General features: G+C 40.5%; 1 protein-coding gene across 2 annotated transcripts in view; it reads right to left on the bottom strand.

Moving 5' to 3' along the window:
- Nucleotides 1-2,017: 2,017 nt before the first annotated feature.
- Nucleotides 2,018-19,233, bottom strand: part of TMEM241 (transmembrane protein 241) — a 58,910-nt gene continuing 41,694 nt past the window's right edge. Inside the window, exons 14-16 of one of the 2 annotated variants that reach the window (XM_072152075.1) lie at nt 13,634-13,698; nt 12,266-12,301; nt 2,018-3,848 (exon numbers count right to left, since the gene is read on the bottom strand). In XM_072152075.1, the coding sequence (XP_072008176.1) occupies nt 12,301; nt 13,634-13,698 (66 nt within the window). In that variant the 3' untranslated portion in view covers nt 2,018-3,848; nt 12,266-12,300. The remainder of the gene's footprint in view (nt 3,849-12,265; nt 12,302-13,633; nt 13,699-19,233) is intronic. The other variant, XM_072152074.1, reaches the window with a different exon arrangement.

Raw genomic sequence — 19,233 nt, 5'->3', positions numbered from 1 at the left:
CAAATGTCCGAAATGCGACTTTTACACCTTTTTACATAACATAAAAAATAAAATAAAAAATGATCAAAATGTCGCACAGACCTCAAAATGGTAGCAATGAAAACGTCGCCTCATTTCGCAAAAAATGACCCCTCACACATCTCCGTGCGCCAAAGTATGAAAAAGTTATTAGCGCCAGAAGATGGCAAAAATTTTTTTTTCGTTTTTGTACACATTCGTTTAATTTTTGAAAATGTATTAAAACACAATAAAACCTATATAAATTTGGTATCACCGCGATCGCACCGAACCAAAGAATAAAGTAGAGGTGTTATTTGAAGCGAAGAGTGAAAGTCGTAAAAACTGAGCCCACAAGAACGTGACGCACGTGCGGTTTTTTTTCAATTTTTCCACATTTGGAATTTTTTTTCAACTTCGCAGTACACGGCATGTTAAAATAAATAACATTACAGGAAAGTAAAATTTGTTACGCACAAAATAAGCCCTCACACAGGTCTGTACACGGAAAAATGAAAAAGTTATGGATTTTTGAAGTTGGAGAGCGAGAAATGAGCCGAAAAACCCTCCGTCCTTAAGGGGTTAAATATAAATACAAGTTAAGTACATACCCATCTTGTACGTAACCTGGGGACTGCCTGTACTGCTAAAAACCATGTGTGCAGAATTCAACCTCTACAAGACTAAGGCTGAACTTTGCCTCCTGCTGCAGGCACATCATGTTAAAAACCAGCTGCCCAAACAAGTGGTTGGCTTGTATTCACCACCACTTGGAAGAACATTAGGAGTCAAAGTCATTACTAAAATGGTCAAATTGTAAATAAGAATTTCCTTACAGGTTTATAGAATAATCCCACATCTTTGAGACCTAATTTATTAGTGACAAACTTTCTTCATTATAAAAGGTACTTGATTATTTTTCTCTAGATAGAGTTTTTTGTGTCTAAGCCGCTGTGACCAGTACAACCAGCATAGGGAGGGGGGAAGGTTGTGATTCCTGGAAGGCAGTCATGACATCCTGAATATTCCACTAGGAGTATATCCTAGTGTTACACCAGCATACAATCTTCCTCTATATCTCCACGTGTAAGCTCATCATAAACATGACATGTTAGCGTGTGCACTGAGGCTCGCGCCTTCTGCCAGCACGTTTGCCGCTGAAATTACACTTGTGGTTAGAGTTTCTTCCAAAAACATTTAGTTCAGCTATGCTGCTCTAAGTAGTGGAAATTCCCTGCTTCCAAAGAAATCCTGCCAGCAGAGACGGCCTATATTCCTAACAGCGGGAAGCTGCTTATCCCTCACAATGTGCAATGGAAGTAACAAAACTAGGATTTTCTATTACATGTGCTACTCTAAACCAGTGTGCATGGTGTAGTGGTATGATGGGCTTATGACCTGTGTTGTTATTCATAAGTGTTATAATACAGTATTAGACTCACACATAAGTAGTCTGTGCTATCTAGCATCGTTCTACATTATGAAACATTACATTGTTATCCAAGTCTTTTCCAGCGCTGCACCCATTCTCTGGAATGCTCTTTACTACACCATGTTTTGTCATGCAGGTCACACTTTCACCTCACCTTCTTGCTCTGATTCATGCAGCATTGTTATAACAGGAGAGATATTAAATAAGGTAAACTTATCGGTGACTATATTCTACATGATGTAATGGTTATGGAGCTTCATTGTGATGAATTAGGTCCCCATTGGCCAAATGCCAAACTTTGGTTTTCATTAATATTTGATTGGTTGAGTAAGAGAAACTAACAGTTTTATCATTATTGAATGTAGAGCTATGTACCTAGACATCTACAATCAATAAATAATACTGTGATTATTGGGATGTATAAATGTAAAAGTGGTAATATTACATTTGGGTCGTTACAACACCACATCCTGAACACTGGATCCAGTTTTAGGACTTACATACTAAAAGGGAGTAAGATAGGTTCCTATGATGAGCAGTACACATGTGCAGTGAGTGTAGTACAGCAAATGATGGCATTCACACTAGTACATAGAAATATGAAATATATTTTAATCTGTACATGTATGTAGTAAAATATGATATTGGACAGTGGAAGATTTCAATGCATAAAATATAAATAAATGTTGTTTCTCAGAGCTGGACAAACCTAGAGCCCATACAGGAGCACCTCAACCATAAATTATACAGAGGATAGTGAAATAATCATACAGGGCCCCGGTCTATGCTACCATTTCCCATGATCATAAGATTAGTTTAAAAAAAAAATACATAAAGTATACACCGGCCCAAATGTACCAGTGTTATCTGGTAGCCAAACATAGACTGTACGGTGACAAGATTTTAGTATTTTGTTAAGATTAAATTTTGCAGATCCTGGTAGAATTCTTTATAGGTTAAAGGGATTCGGTCAGCAGTTTTGACCATACTGCAGACAGCAGCCCTGGAGATCTGGGCAGTCACACCTTTGTGTGTTTTATTGGAAGTGACAGGACTGTGCAAAAGCTGCAGACCTGGGTTATAACTTCATATTTCAAAGGCTCTGGGCGGGTCTTTCAGACTGAAGAGCTTTCTGCCCGTGCACTGTCCAGCACCACAGCCCCTCCCTATGCTACCAGTAGGAGCTTATCAGGATTTTGATTGGATACTTACAGCAGTTACTCAGTAGAGGGGAGGGGCTGTGGAGCAGTTCTTTGCAAAGAGCCAAAAGCTCTTCAGGCCGAAAGACTGCCCCAGAGCACTGACAGGAGATGCAAATCTGAATTTAAAACTTTTTGTGCTCCTACTTACTAAACACACAAATGTATGAGTACACAGTACTCCAGGGCCTAAACAGTTTATTTGAAGTCTTAGTTTGTTTTTTCATGGAAGCTATTGGGCTGTAAATAAACAGTAATAAATAGTGGGTTGACACTTTGCCTCCTTGTCCAGACACAGTTATACAAGCTGCAAGTGATAATATGTCTTAACCATTTTTTTTTACCAAATTTTCAATTAATGCACATTTAATGCACTAGAAAATGGACATTAATAATATGCAACAAGAACCTCAGGGAGTGGACAGAATCCACAGGGGTTAGAAAAATTATGTTCTCCAAAAACTGTTACACATGCTGAAGACTGACATATTCATATTCTGTTCTGAAGTTTCCACACGAGTATCAGACAACACTACCGATTTCAGCAGCACAGAAACCGTCTAATGTGAAGGGCTTCTCCCGAGAGGTAAAGATTGGACGCGTTCTCTCTTCTGATTTCATGAATTTTCTCCTATACTTTTCCAGCATTGGGTCTCATGCACATGATTCTATGTTTTTCCAGTTTTGAGCTGTATTTTGGCCGTAAATACAGGACGTTTTTCGCCCCTATGAGCAAGAGGGATGGCAAATGATGGCACCTCCTACTGGTTCTGGTCTCCGTGGATATTGCACATATATACGGGAGCATATGGCGCACAACTGTATGCAGCACGTAATTTATATGTTTCCACACACTTCTATGGGGTGTACAGAAATACATGAGAAAATAGGACATGATATTTATTTCTTTACGTCTCGCTAACAGTACGGTAAGTTATCTTGATCAATGCATCCATTAAAATAGATGGCCATATTGCCCATTGTAATGAATTGGGCCACATGCTACACGTATATACGGCCCTTCTCATACATTTGTGTGCATGAGGCCTGAGCAGGTTTAGCTATTGCACTTGAAGATGTTAAATATTTCACAGTTGTCTAATGGTCATATCGTCTCTATGGAAAATCCATATCAGATGAAAAATATGTGAACTTCTACTCATGAACCCATCTTCTCAGTGTACAGAAGAAGCGCCTCTCCAAGAGCACAAGTCAGAAAACTAAAAAAAAAGGGGAAAAAAAAAATTAGAACAAAACAAATAACACAAAGGTCACCAAACTGCTTCATCTATTGAATGTAGATCACTGCACCTTGTGATTTATCACTTAAAATTCCTGTCTGTTTTACGCACATGGAGGCTGCTGTGACTTCATGTGGTCAGATATTGACTTTCCTAATAAAGCTCCTTACTTTAAAATAATTGTAGATGTAATTTGGAGGGAGAGGTGTCTGGGCACTCGGCCATTCTCAGCATGTGAACCTACGTCCAGCTTTCATGCTTCACTGCCGTCTACATGAGACTTATCATGAGAAGAGATCTTGTGACGTGTAGGATCCTAATGCAAAGCGTAATCCATAATCCTTGGGTGATTATTTTCATTCAAAGTGTAACAAAAAAAAAATGCAAAAAAATTGACTTTGATGTCAAAAAATGTGCCCCAAACAGAAAATTATTAGTTTCACCCCTCCTAAATGTAGTAGATGAACAGAGCTCATAGTCACCGCAGTCATATGTCACATAAATAATTCATAATAACACATAATAAATCACTAGAACTGAAATAAAATACATAGCTGAAAAGCAGATTTTTGGTTAACATGGTCACAACTTGCAAAACATACAAAATAAACACATAAAAACCCCATGTTGGTCTAGTACATTCTATTCCTTCATTTATTTAGATATTTACCTGGTACCAGCAATCTGCCCCAGGTGTTTACCAGGAGACTGCATGTAGTGGCCGCCTACTGCCTCATGGAACAGCGAGTTATTCAACACCTGTTCACACACGGTGAGCCTTTTTTCCTGTTCACATGGTGCAGTATTTCATGGCATCCACTGCTTCTGTCGTGCGGTGCTGGTGGGGACCCAGGGCTCAGAGCCATGGGGGCTATACCTGCCAGTATGCGTTCTGGGGGGCAACCGGGTCTTGGTCCCTGCTGGGGCTGTGCTGCGGCGGTGGATGCCATGTGATGCCGCACACAATAGCGCCGTGATGTGGTTAGTGGGCTTATACAATTTGATCAAAATGTAACCAAGAACCTGGAGTTTATTATATAATGTAGCCTAGATGCAGTAGGTCATTGTGTGATGTGTGGATGTGCGGTCCAGTTCTTTTTCTCTCCCCATGTTGGTTAAAAAGTAAAGGCACCCCTGCAACCTATATATTTCTTGAAAGCAGACAACCTGGCGATTGCATTTGTCTTGAGAGTTGACCGCCTGTACCACCCTCATGCAACTTTGTGACAAACACATTATAAAAAAGAAAAAAAAAAAACAGACATTTTCACCTAAAACTCACATCAAAGCTGAGGTTTACACACAAATGGGGATGTAAAAATAACTCTTATATATAGCACAATACACAACATCAAGAATTTACACTCCCAAAGATACCAATAGAAAAGCCATTCAATATTTTATTGTAATCCACAAATGTGTAAAAATATATAACGTCACTTTTAAAGAGAGACATGCGCCATTGTATTACCAGTGCAATAATGAACCCTCCCGTGGTTCATAACAATTTCTGTGACAAGGTCTTAAAGGAATCTACTATGAGAAGTAGATCTGATGGTAGATTGCTCCTGCCTGCCTCTACCCTAATCTGTAAATTAATAATCCTGAAACCGAAAGTGTTAAATATTATTTTAGTTATATGTAAATTAACCACAGAGGCTACTGGGGCGTGTACTAGCCTGGGCGGGCATTGGGAACCAAGGTTAGTACACACCCCAGTAGCCTCTGCAGTTAATTTACATATTAATAAAATAAAGTTTTTTTTAACAAGTTCGTTTCCAAGATTATTAAATTATGGATTAGGGCAGAGGCAGGAGGAATCTACCATCAGATCTACTTCTCATAGATTCCTCATGGTAGGTTTCCTTTAATGCAAGTATAAATAATGGAGGGATGGTGTGAAAATACTTTATTCAGGAATGTGTGTGCGTTTTACGGGTTACAAGACACTTTTTAAAAAAGTTCTAGGTTGCAGTGTTCTCTAGCTACATTAGATGAAGGGGATTGAATGTTTATTCTCTCCCTCTATTATGTTAAACAAAAAAAAACCTTACAATGAGAGAGCACAGAGATCCACCACCTTTATATGTAGACTTGACTGATGAACTTCTGATTGCCAGTAGCCTCCATAAGGGAAGGCTGAACTGTTTATCCAGTTCACTGCATAGTCAGTATACAGAAGGATCCTATGCTCCCCCTAGTGGTGGTCACACATAGACAGAATTTTATCAGCACAAAAATTAATATCAAAGCACTATAAAGTGTATATTAAAGGGATACCATCACCAGCTTTTATACCAATAAACTACGAGCTCCCTCAATGGGGTATAAAAACACTTTCTAGCTTTCCCACTTTTATTTCTTATACAAATAAATTGTCTCCAATGTCAGATGCAAATGAGATGAGAAGAGTCACTTTTAAGGCTCTATAATACCTATAACCATTGGCGTACCTATCGCGGTCGCAGTTGAGACCGGGCCCATCAGAATGGAAGGCCTGGGCCGGGGCGGTCACTAATGCCTCTGTCTGTCGCGACCCAGGCCCCCCCGTCATGCATTGGCTGGCGGAGTCCTAAATGATGTGCGGAGGCCGGGGAGGGGTGGGGGGTGCCACCGAACATGTCTTCACTCTCCGGCATTCTGTATCGGCAGCTGACCCTTCCTCCCTCCTGCCCGCTTATAACGCTGGCCGCTCTTCCCCTAGCTCTCCGCTCTCTACCGACCCCCTCCCCCCCCCCACAGACGACACAGCCGACAGACTCCTGGATGCCCCGTCCACTGAACGGCACGGACTCTGGAGCACCCGCCCACCCCTCCGCTGAATGCAACAGCCGACTGTAAGTTCCTCTATGTATGTGTTAGTGTTGTGTGTGTATATGCTGTGTATATGCATGTGCTGTGTGAGTGTATGAATATGCTGTTTGTATGTATGTGCTGTGTGAGTGTATGAATATGCTGTTTGTATGTATGTGCTGTGTGAGTGTATGAATATGCTGTTTGTATGTATGTGCTGTGTGAGTGTATGAATATGCTGTTCATATGTATGTGCAGTGCGAGTGTATGTGTTGTTTATGTATGGTGTGTGCGGTTGCGCTGTGAGTGTATATGGTGTATGAGCTGTGTGAGTGTATGTGCTGTGTGAGTGTATGTGCCGTTTGTGTATGGTGTGTGCGGGTGCCCTGTGAGTGTATTGATGTTTTCTGTGAGTATATGAATGTGCGTGTGAGTGTATGGTGTGTGCGGGTCCGCTGTGAGTGTATATGGTGTGTGTGCGCTGTGTGTATATGCTGTATATACTGTACGTATGTGTATTTGTGTACATAAATGTGTGGGTATAAGTGTATACATGTATGCATGTAAAAGTATAGAAATGTGTGTAAATGTATAAACGTGTAGAAATATGTATGTATATTTTTTCTACATTCACACGGCCATTAGGGGACGTATATATGGCTGCCATATATACGTTCCCCATTGGCCGGCAATGGGCGCACGGCGGGGTACCTTGCTGCACCGTACCGTTCCGTACCCGGGGAAAAGATAGGACATGTCCTATTTTTCCCGTAATACGGCGCTGTGCGCCATGTACCTGTATGTAGAGGGATGGGGGCGAGCAGCACTCACCCCCTCCTCCTGTACCGTGTGCCAAGGTGTGCCCGCCGTGCTACAGTACGGCGAGCACACGTTCGTGTGAATTCGCCCTAAGGGCAAGGGGGGCCCCATGCAGAAGTTTGTCATGGGGCCCAGCCTCTTCTAGTTGCGCCACTGCCTATAGCCATTTATAATCATCTTGAAAATCAGACCTACAAAGCCAGAGATATATCGGTAAGCAAGCTGCAGATCCAACCCTGCCCATCTCATTCTGTGGCTCACAAGCCTGATGCAATCTGAAAGATTAAGATTTTCATCTTTTTTTTTTTTAAAAGTATTTATTTTTGCAGTTTTTTGAAATTTTATACAATTATAATAAACAAAACCGAAGAACAAGATTGTCTGTCACATATTTCCTTCCCCCCATTACAGGATTATTATACAACAGCCATGATAACAGTCAGGTTCTTACTGCGTTTCAAAACTAACTGAGGGATATTACACAGTAAATGACAGCAGAATAATGCAGCCAGACATCTTGATACAACACAAATAACTATTGACACATAGACAATCAGTCACACACACACACACACACACCAGCACGCTCAGTCTCCTTCATCATGGAGAGGAGTATATATCACATGGGATTATAAGGCTGTATGGGGAGTCGTGCACCATCTGGACCAGATGCGATCAAACTTCTGGGGACACTTCCTGTTGACATACAGGGACCGGTAGTGGGGAATGACACTGTTAATGAGTAGTATCCATCTTTTTAATGGAGGGGGCTCCTGGTCCTTCCAGGTCATCACCACCACTTTTCGGGCGTAGTATAAGACAAACCTAAAGAAAATTTTGTCATAGTGGCCATTGACAACTTCGTTTATGATGCCGAGGAGACACACAGAGGGAGACAGTAACCGTGGGAAATCAAAGTGTAGATTAAGGAACTCCAGCACTTCGGACCAGAAGACATGAACCCTAGGGCAGGACCAGACACAATGCAGGAAGGATCCGACTTCAGCCTGACAGCGAAAGCAAAGGTCATTGGGCATTGCTCCCATACGGAATAATCTAGCAGGGGTGAAATATACTCGATGGAGGAATTTAGATTGGATCAGGAAGTCCCTCGCACTCACTACAGATGTGAAGTAGGACAGTTCGACCTCCCTCCAGTCATCATCTGACAGGTCAGGGATATCCTGTCTCCAGCGTTCACAGGCTCTATCAAACGGTCTGGACTTTTGCTCTTGTAGGAGAGCATAGCACTGAGTGAGCGGCTTAGGGAGGTCCGGGGTACTCATCAGAGTCTCTAGTTTGGAGAATTTCACTGCCAGGCTGAAGGAGCCGAATTGGGCTTTGAATGCGTGTCGCAGTTGCGTGTAATGGAAGCTAGCCGTATTGGGTACCGTATGTCTCTCCCTTATCTCGTTGAAGCTGAGTAATTCTGCCTCCGGGGATAAGAGCTGACCTACAAATTTCACCCCCGCTGCCCCCCACATTGTCCAGCCTGGGAGGGAGAGGAAGTGAGAGAGCCACGGATTGAGCCACAATGGAGTCCTAGGCGAGAGAGGGGGAGAGCTGCTCGGGTCTACCAGGGATTGTGCCCTACGCCAGCACACCGCTACCGTACGTAGGGGAAGTGGGGTATCAGATGGGGACTTGTATCTGTACAGCAGGTTTGTAAGGGCCTCGTAGGAACCCACCAGGGCACCAGCCAGTGCAGTAGCTGCGTTACCCATGTCTATATCTATCCACCACTGGGCATATACCAGCTGGGAAGCCAGGTAATAAAGATATAGATCCGGGGCAGCCAGTCCACCCCTAGACTTAGGAGCCTGAAGCAGCGCTAAACTGAATCGTGGGGCACTACTCTGCCAGTAGAAGGACCTGAGAATGCCGTCTAAGCGTTTAAACAGACTCTTAGGAAGCAGTATAGGACAGGCATGGAAAGATTTTCATCTTTAATAGCATACCAAAAGCATGGTACTGATTAGAATGTGATTTGGAGAAAAATTTTAATAGGTAAACAGGAAAGTTTTAACATACAAGAGTAAAAGCTAGAAAGATTATTTCCTTCTCTACTTGAGGGTGCTGGTAGGTTACTTTAGTGAGAGCTGCTGGCAGTGCCCCATTATAAAATGTAGAGACCGGTACTAGACTACCATTGAACACCGTAAACATCACTGTACGCACAGAAACTACATAGTGTGTACAACGCCACCAAAAGTTTTCCTACTTTGCAGTTGAAGAGCTCTACCTAGTATGTGTGACCTTTGTAGCTTCATGGCTGGGAAAGAAGCCAAGTTACAAGTCATGTAGATTAGAACAGATCAGAGCTCCAGGATTGTATTGCTTCTTGAAACAACAGAGAGGAGGCCTTTCTCAAGCAAACCAGAGTAATGGGGTCCGCAGACCTCACAACTGGTCATATAAAAGATTTCACATTCTCACTGCCAGGAGTGACATTCAGGTGACTGGCCTTTACAACAAAGGATGCAACTCCTAGGAGATAAAGACAATAATCTTCCATAACCAATAAAAAGGAACCTGTTAGTAACTTTGTGGCTGGCCTTTTCACACCCACATAGCATGGAGGCGACTTATGTGAATAATCCCAATTCCTGGCGGTACACACCAATTATTGCCAGAAAACTGGCGTACAAGCCACAGTGCATAGGAGACCGAGAATATATATGGACTCAAGTCACCTGGATCCTGTTGTCTTTTTCTTCCAGAATCACAGGAATGTAGCAACCAACAGCTGTAAGGTAAAGGGGGGCCCCAAACCTACTGACGGGTTCCCTTTACCTCATGTTTTTCGTAGTGTGTGTGAAAGAGGGGGGGGGGGGCAGGATATTAGGCAATTTACCATCTATTAGAAGTTCTGCTCGGCTTTCTTGATACGTAAAGTGAAGCCTCCTATCTTTTACCTCATCAGCCGGAGATTCCTGACCATAAAATGGTCATGTGATTTCTAACTTTCCATGAACAATCGCCCTGCCAGGACCTTATGCTACTGTTCATGAATATAACATCAAGATCCTGGCTTTGGGGCGATAGTTCATGGACATTTCTGATTTCAGCAAATCAATGTTATTGTTTGTATTCTAAAAATGCATACAATTTTCCATTTTTCTCTATCAATTCATCACAGTAGTCTAGATCTCTGCTTGCTGTCATTCTACAGCAAGCTTCTATGTTAACTTCCAGTAAACACAGGTGCACAGCTCGTTAGTATCATAGAGAGTAATCACAGCTGTGTGATATAACGAGCCGTGCACCTGTGTGACCCCAGTCAGATTTCTCTCCACAGGAAATAGACAATGAAGCTTTCTATAGAATGACAGCAAGCAGAGATCAACAAAATGATACAGGAAATATAATGGAAAATTTTATAACTTATTATAATACAAACAATAACATGAATTTGCTGAAATGGGAACACCCCTTTAATAACCAAATTTCTCCTCATTATGCCAATACCCCATGTAGTGGTAAACTGCTGTGTGGGCACACGACATGGCAGTGAATGGAAGCTGCGCCATTCATAGCAGATCTGCATTGTCTCATTGTACAGATCATCTAATTCTTTGGACTCATGAAGGCTTATTTTTTTGGATAATATGCACTTTTTTGAGGCTCATTGAGCAAAAAAAAAAATTCAATTTTTGGTAATATTTTTATGGTAAAAAGAACGGTGAAAGAAAAGCTAAAAATCCTTTAGAGGATAATAAAGTTATCTTTATTCTCTGGGTCGACGACAGCGATACCTCATATATACAGAATTTTTTTTTATTACTGCCCAATTTGTAGCTTTGCCATTTTTTTTATTTTTCAGTTGAGAGAGATGGTTGAGGGCTTATTTTAGCAAGAAGAGTTGTTCTTTCTAGTTCTCATTGTGGGAAATGTCATATTTTGTTATGCCTTTTTAGAACATGTTTTTGTGATAAATGATCTTATTTTGCGAGTTTCTCAGGTTTTGCTACAGCGTTCTCTGTGTGGGTCCAATACCGTATTTTTCGGATTATAAGGCGCACCATCACTAAATGCCTGCTAAAACTTCTAGGTTCGTATATAAGGCGCACCGAATTATAAGGCTCACCTGATTATAAGGATGAATGACCAGCAGGTGGCAGACCTGTGCACAGTTCTAAGCAGCTGTTGTCTGTAAGCACAGTTCCAGGCGCACTGGACTATAAGGCGCACCTTTGATTTCTGAGAAAATCAAAAGGATTTTTTGTGCACTTTATAGTCCAAAAAATACGGTAATACTTTGCATTTATTCTTCTGATTGTTACGGGACACGGTGATACCCAATATGTGAGATTTATGTGTTGGAATTTCATTATAGTCATAATCCACACAGTTGTCACCCTCAAAATGTGGATGATACTTAAGTTTATAATTTCCTTTGTGTGTTCAATTTTACTGTTCTATATGGTAAAAAAAGGATAAAGAATAAAACCAAGTTCCTAAAATGGCAAACTAATCCCTGTAACTTCTCAAAATTCACTTAAATTGTTTATGCACCCTGACTTACAATATTTTTTTAATTAAATCCAACAAGAACTTTGTATTAGTGTTAATGGTACCGTGTAGACTAGGAAGGTAAAACTAACCGTTGGCTTCACAACTCCCTTTTCCCCACAAAACATACAAAAAGGTTTCCAAATTACAGAAAAAAGAAGGAAGTAAATTTGTGTAAATGATGGTCAGGGGGTCAGGGGACTTGAATAAATACTTTTTTTTTTTTTTTTAAGATGTTTTTGCCCATTGTCAGCAGTAGAATTGCTACTTACCTCTGGGTTTCCATCTGGACAACCCGCAGCAGGAGTCTGAAAGAAATGTGGTCACGTCTCAGCCCCTCTCATTGCATACAAGTTTATAAAAAGAATCCATGTCTAGCAGTCGTGCCAATATTTAGAAAACCACAAGGCAAATCCTCTGCACAGAAAATGCATTATACAGAGCTGCCTAATGTCATCCATTGACAGGACAGGACGGGAAGCCCTGAAGGAGGTGGGAAGGAAACATAAAAAGGGAACATATTTATCTCTCTCAAAAAAGAAGAACAACTAATTTAGACCTCCAGTGGGTATCATGCAGGGAACATTCTCATTATTTGGACCCGTACATAATACTCATTGGCTATTGGATGGACCTCAAAAACTATCCTGCCCAATATACACGGATACTTTCTTCTTGTCTTCTAAAAGTTCCAGAATTTGAAATAAGGTGCAGAATTGTGTGTATTGATACAAGACTTCTATTAGCGATTGCCACAATACAGCAAGAGCAAGTAATAACATGGGATCAGCTTTAGGGCTCATGTTTCATGTGAGTGAAGGCTGTTATTAATTTACTGTTTTCTTTCCTTTTGTTATCTTTGGTAAAGTCCATGACTATTTTTGCTTGTGGTTGTGGAGCTGTTACTAGAAAGAGAACATTTATTATCAGGTTTGTCTGCGGTTTTAACATCACCGCTTCGCTCTTTCCTAAATATGTTATTAATATATGGGATGTGATTGGTATCTGATACTTTTCTCCAGTCTAATTCTATAGCATTTTTTAGTCCTTTTTGGTTTAATCACACAGGCGTTTTGACATGGATTAGGATGTGTGAGAGGGTTGTTGGCGATTGTGTTACTCGGAGAGGAAGAAACATCCATCAGTCACACGTCATCACCACCTCTCTTCAAGAGGGGGAAAAAAAAACCCAAGTGTTATCTTAGGGTTGTAATTAGCTTCTTGACAAGAAAACATAGACCCTTTCTGACACTTTCAAGTAACTCTTTGAAGTATCGGAATTGCACTCACTGCCAAGTATGGCTGACAAGTTGTCGGTCTACCATCACACAAAGGCTTCTTACAATCATCAATATCTGTACTGTCCCCTTCAATATGTAAATCCTGAAAAACCCCTTTAACTTGCCATTGTTTTTGCCCAGAATGCATTTGGATTAATATGGTGGCATCTTTGCAATGTTTCAAGCATAAGCAATTAACATTGGTCTTTCCATTGAGTGCATGAGTCCTAAATCCCAGGACAATGAGGTCTGAAAGATTTACATAAATGTCTTGATATGAGTCTACTAGTTCCGTGTGATCAGAAATAAGGCTGCTGTATTCTAGGAGTGACTGTAAAATCCATATAACATCTTCCTTACCATGTAGCCAGAGGAATGTTCAGGGATATTTCAAATACAAACAGTGATATAACTGCAGTAAGACCCTAAAATAAAACAAAAGAAAAAACAAGTATCATATAATTTTTCTGTATACACACACAACTTGGAAGGTGCTGGAAGTCCAGTAAAGTGTTCGCACTCAATGACTGCCTGGTATCCAACACAGCGCCGCTGACTTGTGCTTATTATACATCCTCCAGACACAAAGTGAAATCCATCAGCAGCTGAACAGCAGTTATGGTAAAATCTATACAAAAAAACTTTGTAAATGAGGCTACCTCTTATTGTTTTAGTCTAGCAAATACCTAAATTTATAATAAAATCATCATTTTACAGCAGCTTTTCTTGGTACTATCAAAGCACTGATTGGACAGGTTATACCAGCTATAACATTATTTCTGTTTTAGTCTTATTTCTAACAGTGTGACTCCTGTTTATTATGGAAATGGATTTCCATATTCAGCTTAGTTGCTAGGTGTGGGGGTTTTCCTGTGTCATTCATTGTACTTTATTTTACTGTTTTGTGTTAAACTCAAAGGGGTTGGCAACCAATACAAAACTTTGCCAGGGTAAGTAAAATGAGCCTAATAGGGTCACCCATATCATACTTAGTCTGAAAAAGTTTCTAAGTGGTCACTGGGAACGGCAGGTCCAGTGACCTGATGCAAAGTACATGTGCATGCCCCGCTAATCATGGATATTGGTGTGGGGTGTACGTACAGTGATGACTCCACGGCCCCCTTCATCCACCACAGCATGACATAGGATGGAGCCCCTGAAAGTCTTGAGGCCGGTGGGTCATGTGACCAGTCGGTTTCCGTTAGTACACAGAATCTTTACTAGGGTGACCCTATTAGGGGCTTATACTTACCCTATTAAAATTTGAAGGAGTGACCAACCCTTTTAAAAAAAATTTAATATAAAAACATACTGAGACATATTTACTGAAATATGAATAAAAGGAGAGATGCAGGGTTCTCTCTGATTTATGCTCTCTATTCAACAGACACATATTTGGGAAATAGAGTAGAACTAGATCATTTTCCCCCCTGCAACGCAAGGATGAGCAGATTGGTCTCTTGTGTCCTTGCTTGACTTCCTGACCGATGCCAGGTCACAGGTTGTGGCCAGGAGGGATCATGTGCCTACTTGTTTAGAAAACACAATTAGACAAGTTGGCAATCGAAAAGCAGAGGGAGTGATTTGGCATCTACTAAATGCGGAAAGGTGCCAAAGAATTTCTCAGATGTTTCCACTAAAATATTTGCACAATGGTTACTTGAACTGTTTTGAGAGGATCTAGGAAAACAATTTTTTTTTATTTTATTCTAGGAGATTCAATATTTATGCTTGTTAGTGAACAGTCTAATCACTTATCTGTGTCAATTCCTGCAAGAACTTTATTTTGAAATCCACTACTGGGTCCAAAACAAGAAGTGTGTTTCCCCTGGGTCTTGTAGAAAACAAACCTGAGTAATTATTCATAACAAGATGGCCACTTTCTCAGCATTTTTAGCTTAGGTACAAAGAAGTCTAAAATTATCCTTTTTCATGTTCAACCAAATTCAGCAGGATCTGCTAAAAACATCTCATGTCTACGGTCAAGATTTGCCTAAATTTAACCACACACATTAGTGATCAGCAGAAGACATGTCAATGGACTCCAACGGACACATGCAAGCCTGAATGACAGGATCGGGCAGTCAACTTCTCTACCCATATCTACTGCCAAGTATCATAACAGCGAATACTGCCCCTTGTTCACACAGACACTTCCATTTAAGAATTGTGTAGCCAGGTGGCCCAAGAGGCTTGGAGGGCCTATAAGGAGTCACTTTCCCATAGGAGACTAGTACTTTAAAACCATTATATTTAGGGGCTTGGCACAGACTTTGCACCACCACCACTAGCTCCAAGCTACCCCACTGGTGACAGCGGTCATATGTCCACAGAACAGACGTGGCACCAGTATGGCCATACACTGAGGATCTGTGTCCTGTGTTTACAGACAAAAGTATCGCTAAGCTATGGACATACAATTACGATCTCCATCAAAATCCATCATGGTTAATCAGGGACACTTACTCATAGGTTCCAGGCACTGTGACTGTGGTAATCATAGAATATTTGTTATCTATGTCCTCGTTCCATCTAAAATCAAATTTCAAAATTATGCTGATGAGCCAGAAGGGCTTTGGGAGGGGGTTACCTCCTAGCTCAATGGCATAGTTTAAAAGTGGATTTAAAAAGTAGGAAGCAAACAAACCCCTTAGGCACCCCCATCTTGGATCTGACTGGCGATGCCACTGACGTCATTGGTGGGTGTCAGCCGGATGCTATTACATCAGGTACCTAAAGCAGCCTGCTGGTTTTTGCAATATATAAAAAATACAGTGAACGTTTTTTTTCTTAAAATTTAAAAAATACATTAGGAAAACCTAAAAAAGTTCAAATCCCCTTTACCTAGAACATATATAAAAATAATTGCTGTGTAATAATTACAGTTATTCTGGTGGTAAACCCTGTTAGGTAAATTAAGGCCAAATGCAACACCAACAAATTATAAAATAATTAAAATACTACAAAATAATAAAATGTAATGAAAAAGTTATACAGTCCCCAAAATGGTAGCAATGAAATGATCATAATGTTCCGCAAAAAATGACACCTTGCACGGCTCCATACACCAAAGTATGAAAAAGGTATTAGCAGAAAAAAGACTTGTTATTTTAATTTTTAAAACCTATACAAATGGTATCCCTGCAATCGCACCGACCCAAAGAATAAAGGAAAGGTGTAATTTGGAGGGAACCGTAAAAACTATTTTTACTAATCTTTCTCAAGTGAAATCAAATAAGTTCAAGTCGTATAGATACAAATTATAATCCACACTGCTCTCTACATGTCTGTTACTTGCATCTGGTCATAAAACTTACTCAAGCACAAAGTAAAGAATGAAAGGGATAGTAAAAACATACTGGAAAGAAACCCTTGAGCAGCCTCACTACATTTTAAAGCTCTACAAATTGGGAACGCTGCCAGCAGCAAAAATGTAATTCATTTTCAAGTCCAGATAGCAAAAACAAGATAAAGCGTATACCAGCTGTTGACTAGGTTTAGTTCATTCACATTCAGCATAAAAGGGCAATTAACTATGCCCAAGGGATGAATAAGGCCTTAAAGCCAAAAAAGATCCAGTCCCAAAACTCTTGCCACTATGTAATAAAGGTGAAGGGCTACTGGGGGCCGAGAGGGGCATGTTAAGGGATATATACTACAAGTAAATCAAAATGAATGTGTGGATAAACTGAAAAATGAAGAAAGTATACAGGAGGTACAGCTGCAGATATTATACTCATTGTTCATCTTGGGATAGGTTATTAATATCAGGGTGGTGGAGGTCAGACGCATCACAGACATATTTCTGGCTATATCTGGCACAGGGACACGATTATAGTGGTGCAGTACTATAGCACCAAACTAACAGTCCTGTAAGCTTCAGTGGTACATAGCACAAAGCAACTGCTATCCTATTTTCACATATAGACAGCGGTACAGACTGCATCCCAATGCTTCCCGAGCATGAACTAGGAAGGAAACCCGAGGAAATTGCAGAACTGTGTAACTGCAATAGAACTGCTATAGAATGGTCTGTGCTCCCATAGAAGGTCTGTGCTCCCATAGGAAGGTCCCAGCATCAGAAAAGCTATCGCACCCAAAAGTTTTAAGTAAGTAGAAAGAAGAAAATGAAACATAAATGAGATTCATTACTCCATTGCTAAGGTACTGGTGGTCCCTACCAGTCCTTGTTCACCTTCCAGGACTGATAACACATAAACGTACAGGAATTACCAATGGGGCCAATGACATATAAAGCAGCTAGTTTACTTTCAGAAGACAACCCCTAGGTATAATATGTGGTGATAAAGTCATTTCACCTTTTCTTCTGTTCATTTCCTCTTTTGGAAAATTCTTGGAGAATTTGACTGTACAATGTATAACCAGTTAGATTTCACATGCAATATTTTCTGCTGGTATACAACCTGATCTTAGACAAAACAGGGGAAATCTAGCGCATGGGACCTTACAGAAATCTACCAGAATTATTAAGAGGCTTAAAGGGGTATTCTCGTCTGGGCAGTCACATTCAGTTTTATTAATCTGCCATATATAAACATTTCTCCAACTGGATGTTATTAAAAAATGTTCCTGTGTGAAGATAATTTTCCATAAATGTAGTCATGTTGTCCCTTAGAAACGAGATAGCTTCCTCGGATACGGCCACCTCTGCTGGAGGGATTGCACAAAGAAACAAAAGGTTTTTGTATATGAAACGTCCGGGAGTTATTGTCTGTCCCACAGCTGTCCTGAGGTAATGAATGCCGAAGCCAGGAGGTCAGGCAGGTCTCAATAGCGCATTTCTGGCCACCGCTGCCAAAATCTGAGGTGGTCGTAACCGAGGAAGCTATCTGGTTCTAAGGGACAACATGGCTACATTTATGAGAAATTATCTTCACACAGGAACATTTTTTTTATTAACATCCAATTGAAGAAATGTTTACATATGGCAAATGAATTAAATTAAATATAAATGCCAGATGGGAATACCCCTTTTAAAGGGCTTTGCCCATGAAAGAAAACGATAAAATTTCAATCCCCTAGTGAGGTTTACACAAAGATAAATAATTGTTAACCATTTACATTACAGTTGTACTCAGTTTTATTGCTGTTTTAGCCCCGATGGTCAGTGTAAGATTCCAGGGTGTGGACGGTGACTCTCTAAGCAGACACTTTATGATCCATCTATTTCTGTGTGGTGACAATGTGGTTAGATTATCAGGGTACAAAGTTTATATTCACTTTCAATTTAGCTTCTGAACATTCACTAGTATCTGATACATACAAAGAGATGAGACGGATCAAAGATAAGAGATGATGACATCCATGAGATGCATATTGCACAGGATTTTCTCCCCTCTGCTATCGCAGCCATTACATACAGTCATCTGTACTATATACCTCCCTCTCTCTGCCCTGGATAAATAACTTATCAGCCTGTAGCTCGTAGTTTTCCTCTCACTGCTTCTGCTGGTAGGAAGTCAGTGTCTGTATCAGTGTGAGCTCATCCTGGACTGCAGGGATCAGGAAAGATGGCTGCTGACCCTAAGGTCAAAAGATACAGGGTTGGGTCTAGGGGCAACCAAAATTGTGTACAACAGGACTGATAGAGACAGGTTGGAATTATATATGTGAAATGCTGTATTATTTTTAAGAACATTGAATTTGACCACTCCTGTATATCATGCATAACATTGTTTTGTTCTGTATTGCTGATATTGTTTTGGAAATTAAATAAAATATTGCTTGACAAAAAAAAGAAGCCTTTAATAATTGTGATGCATCTTATCCAGTGGATAAATAGATATTACAACTGCCACACGATACCCCTGTGGAATGTTCACTTTCAGCAAATAATTGATATGGTTTGTGTAACGAAAAGTTATATTTCCAGTATATATTCTGCATCAAATCCTCAGTTTTCTAGATTTCTCATTTCTGTCATTTAACAGGAAGCTTCA

This window comes from Engystomops pustulosus, chromosome 5 (assembly GCF_040894005.1).
Source record: "Engystomops pustulosus chromosome 5, aEngPut4.maternal, whole genome shotgun sequence".
Classification (NCBI taxonomy): Eukaryota; Metazoa; Chordata; class Amphibia; order Anura; family Leptodactylidae; genus Engystomops; species Engystomops pustulosus.
Note: the sequence above shows the minus strand (reverse complement) of the source record. Positions and strands in the feature narration are given on the sequence as shown.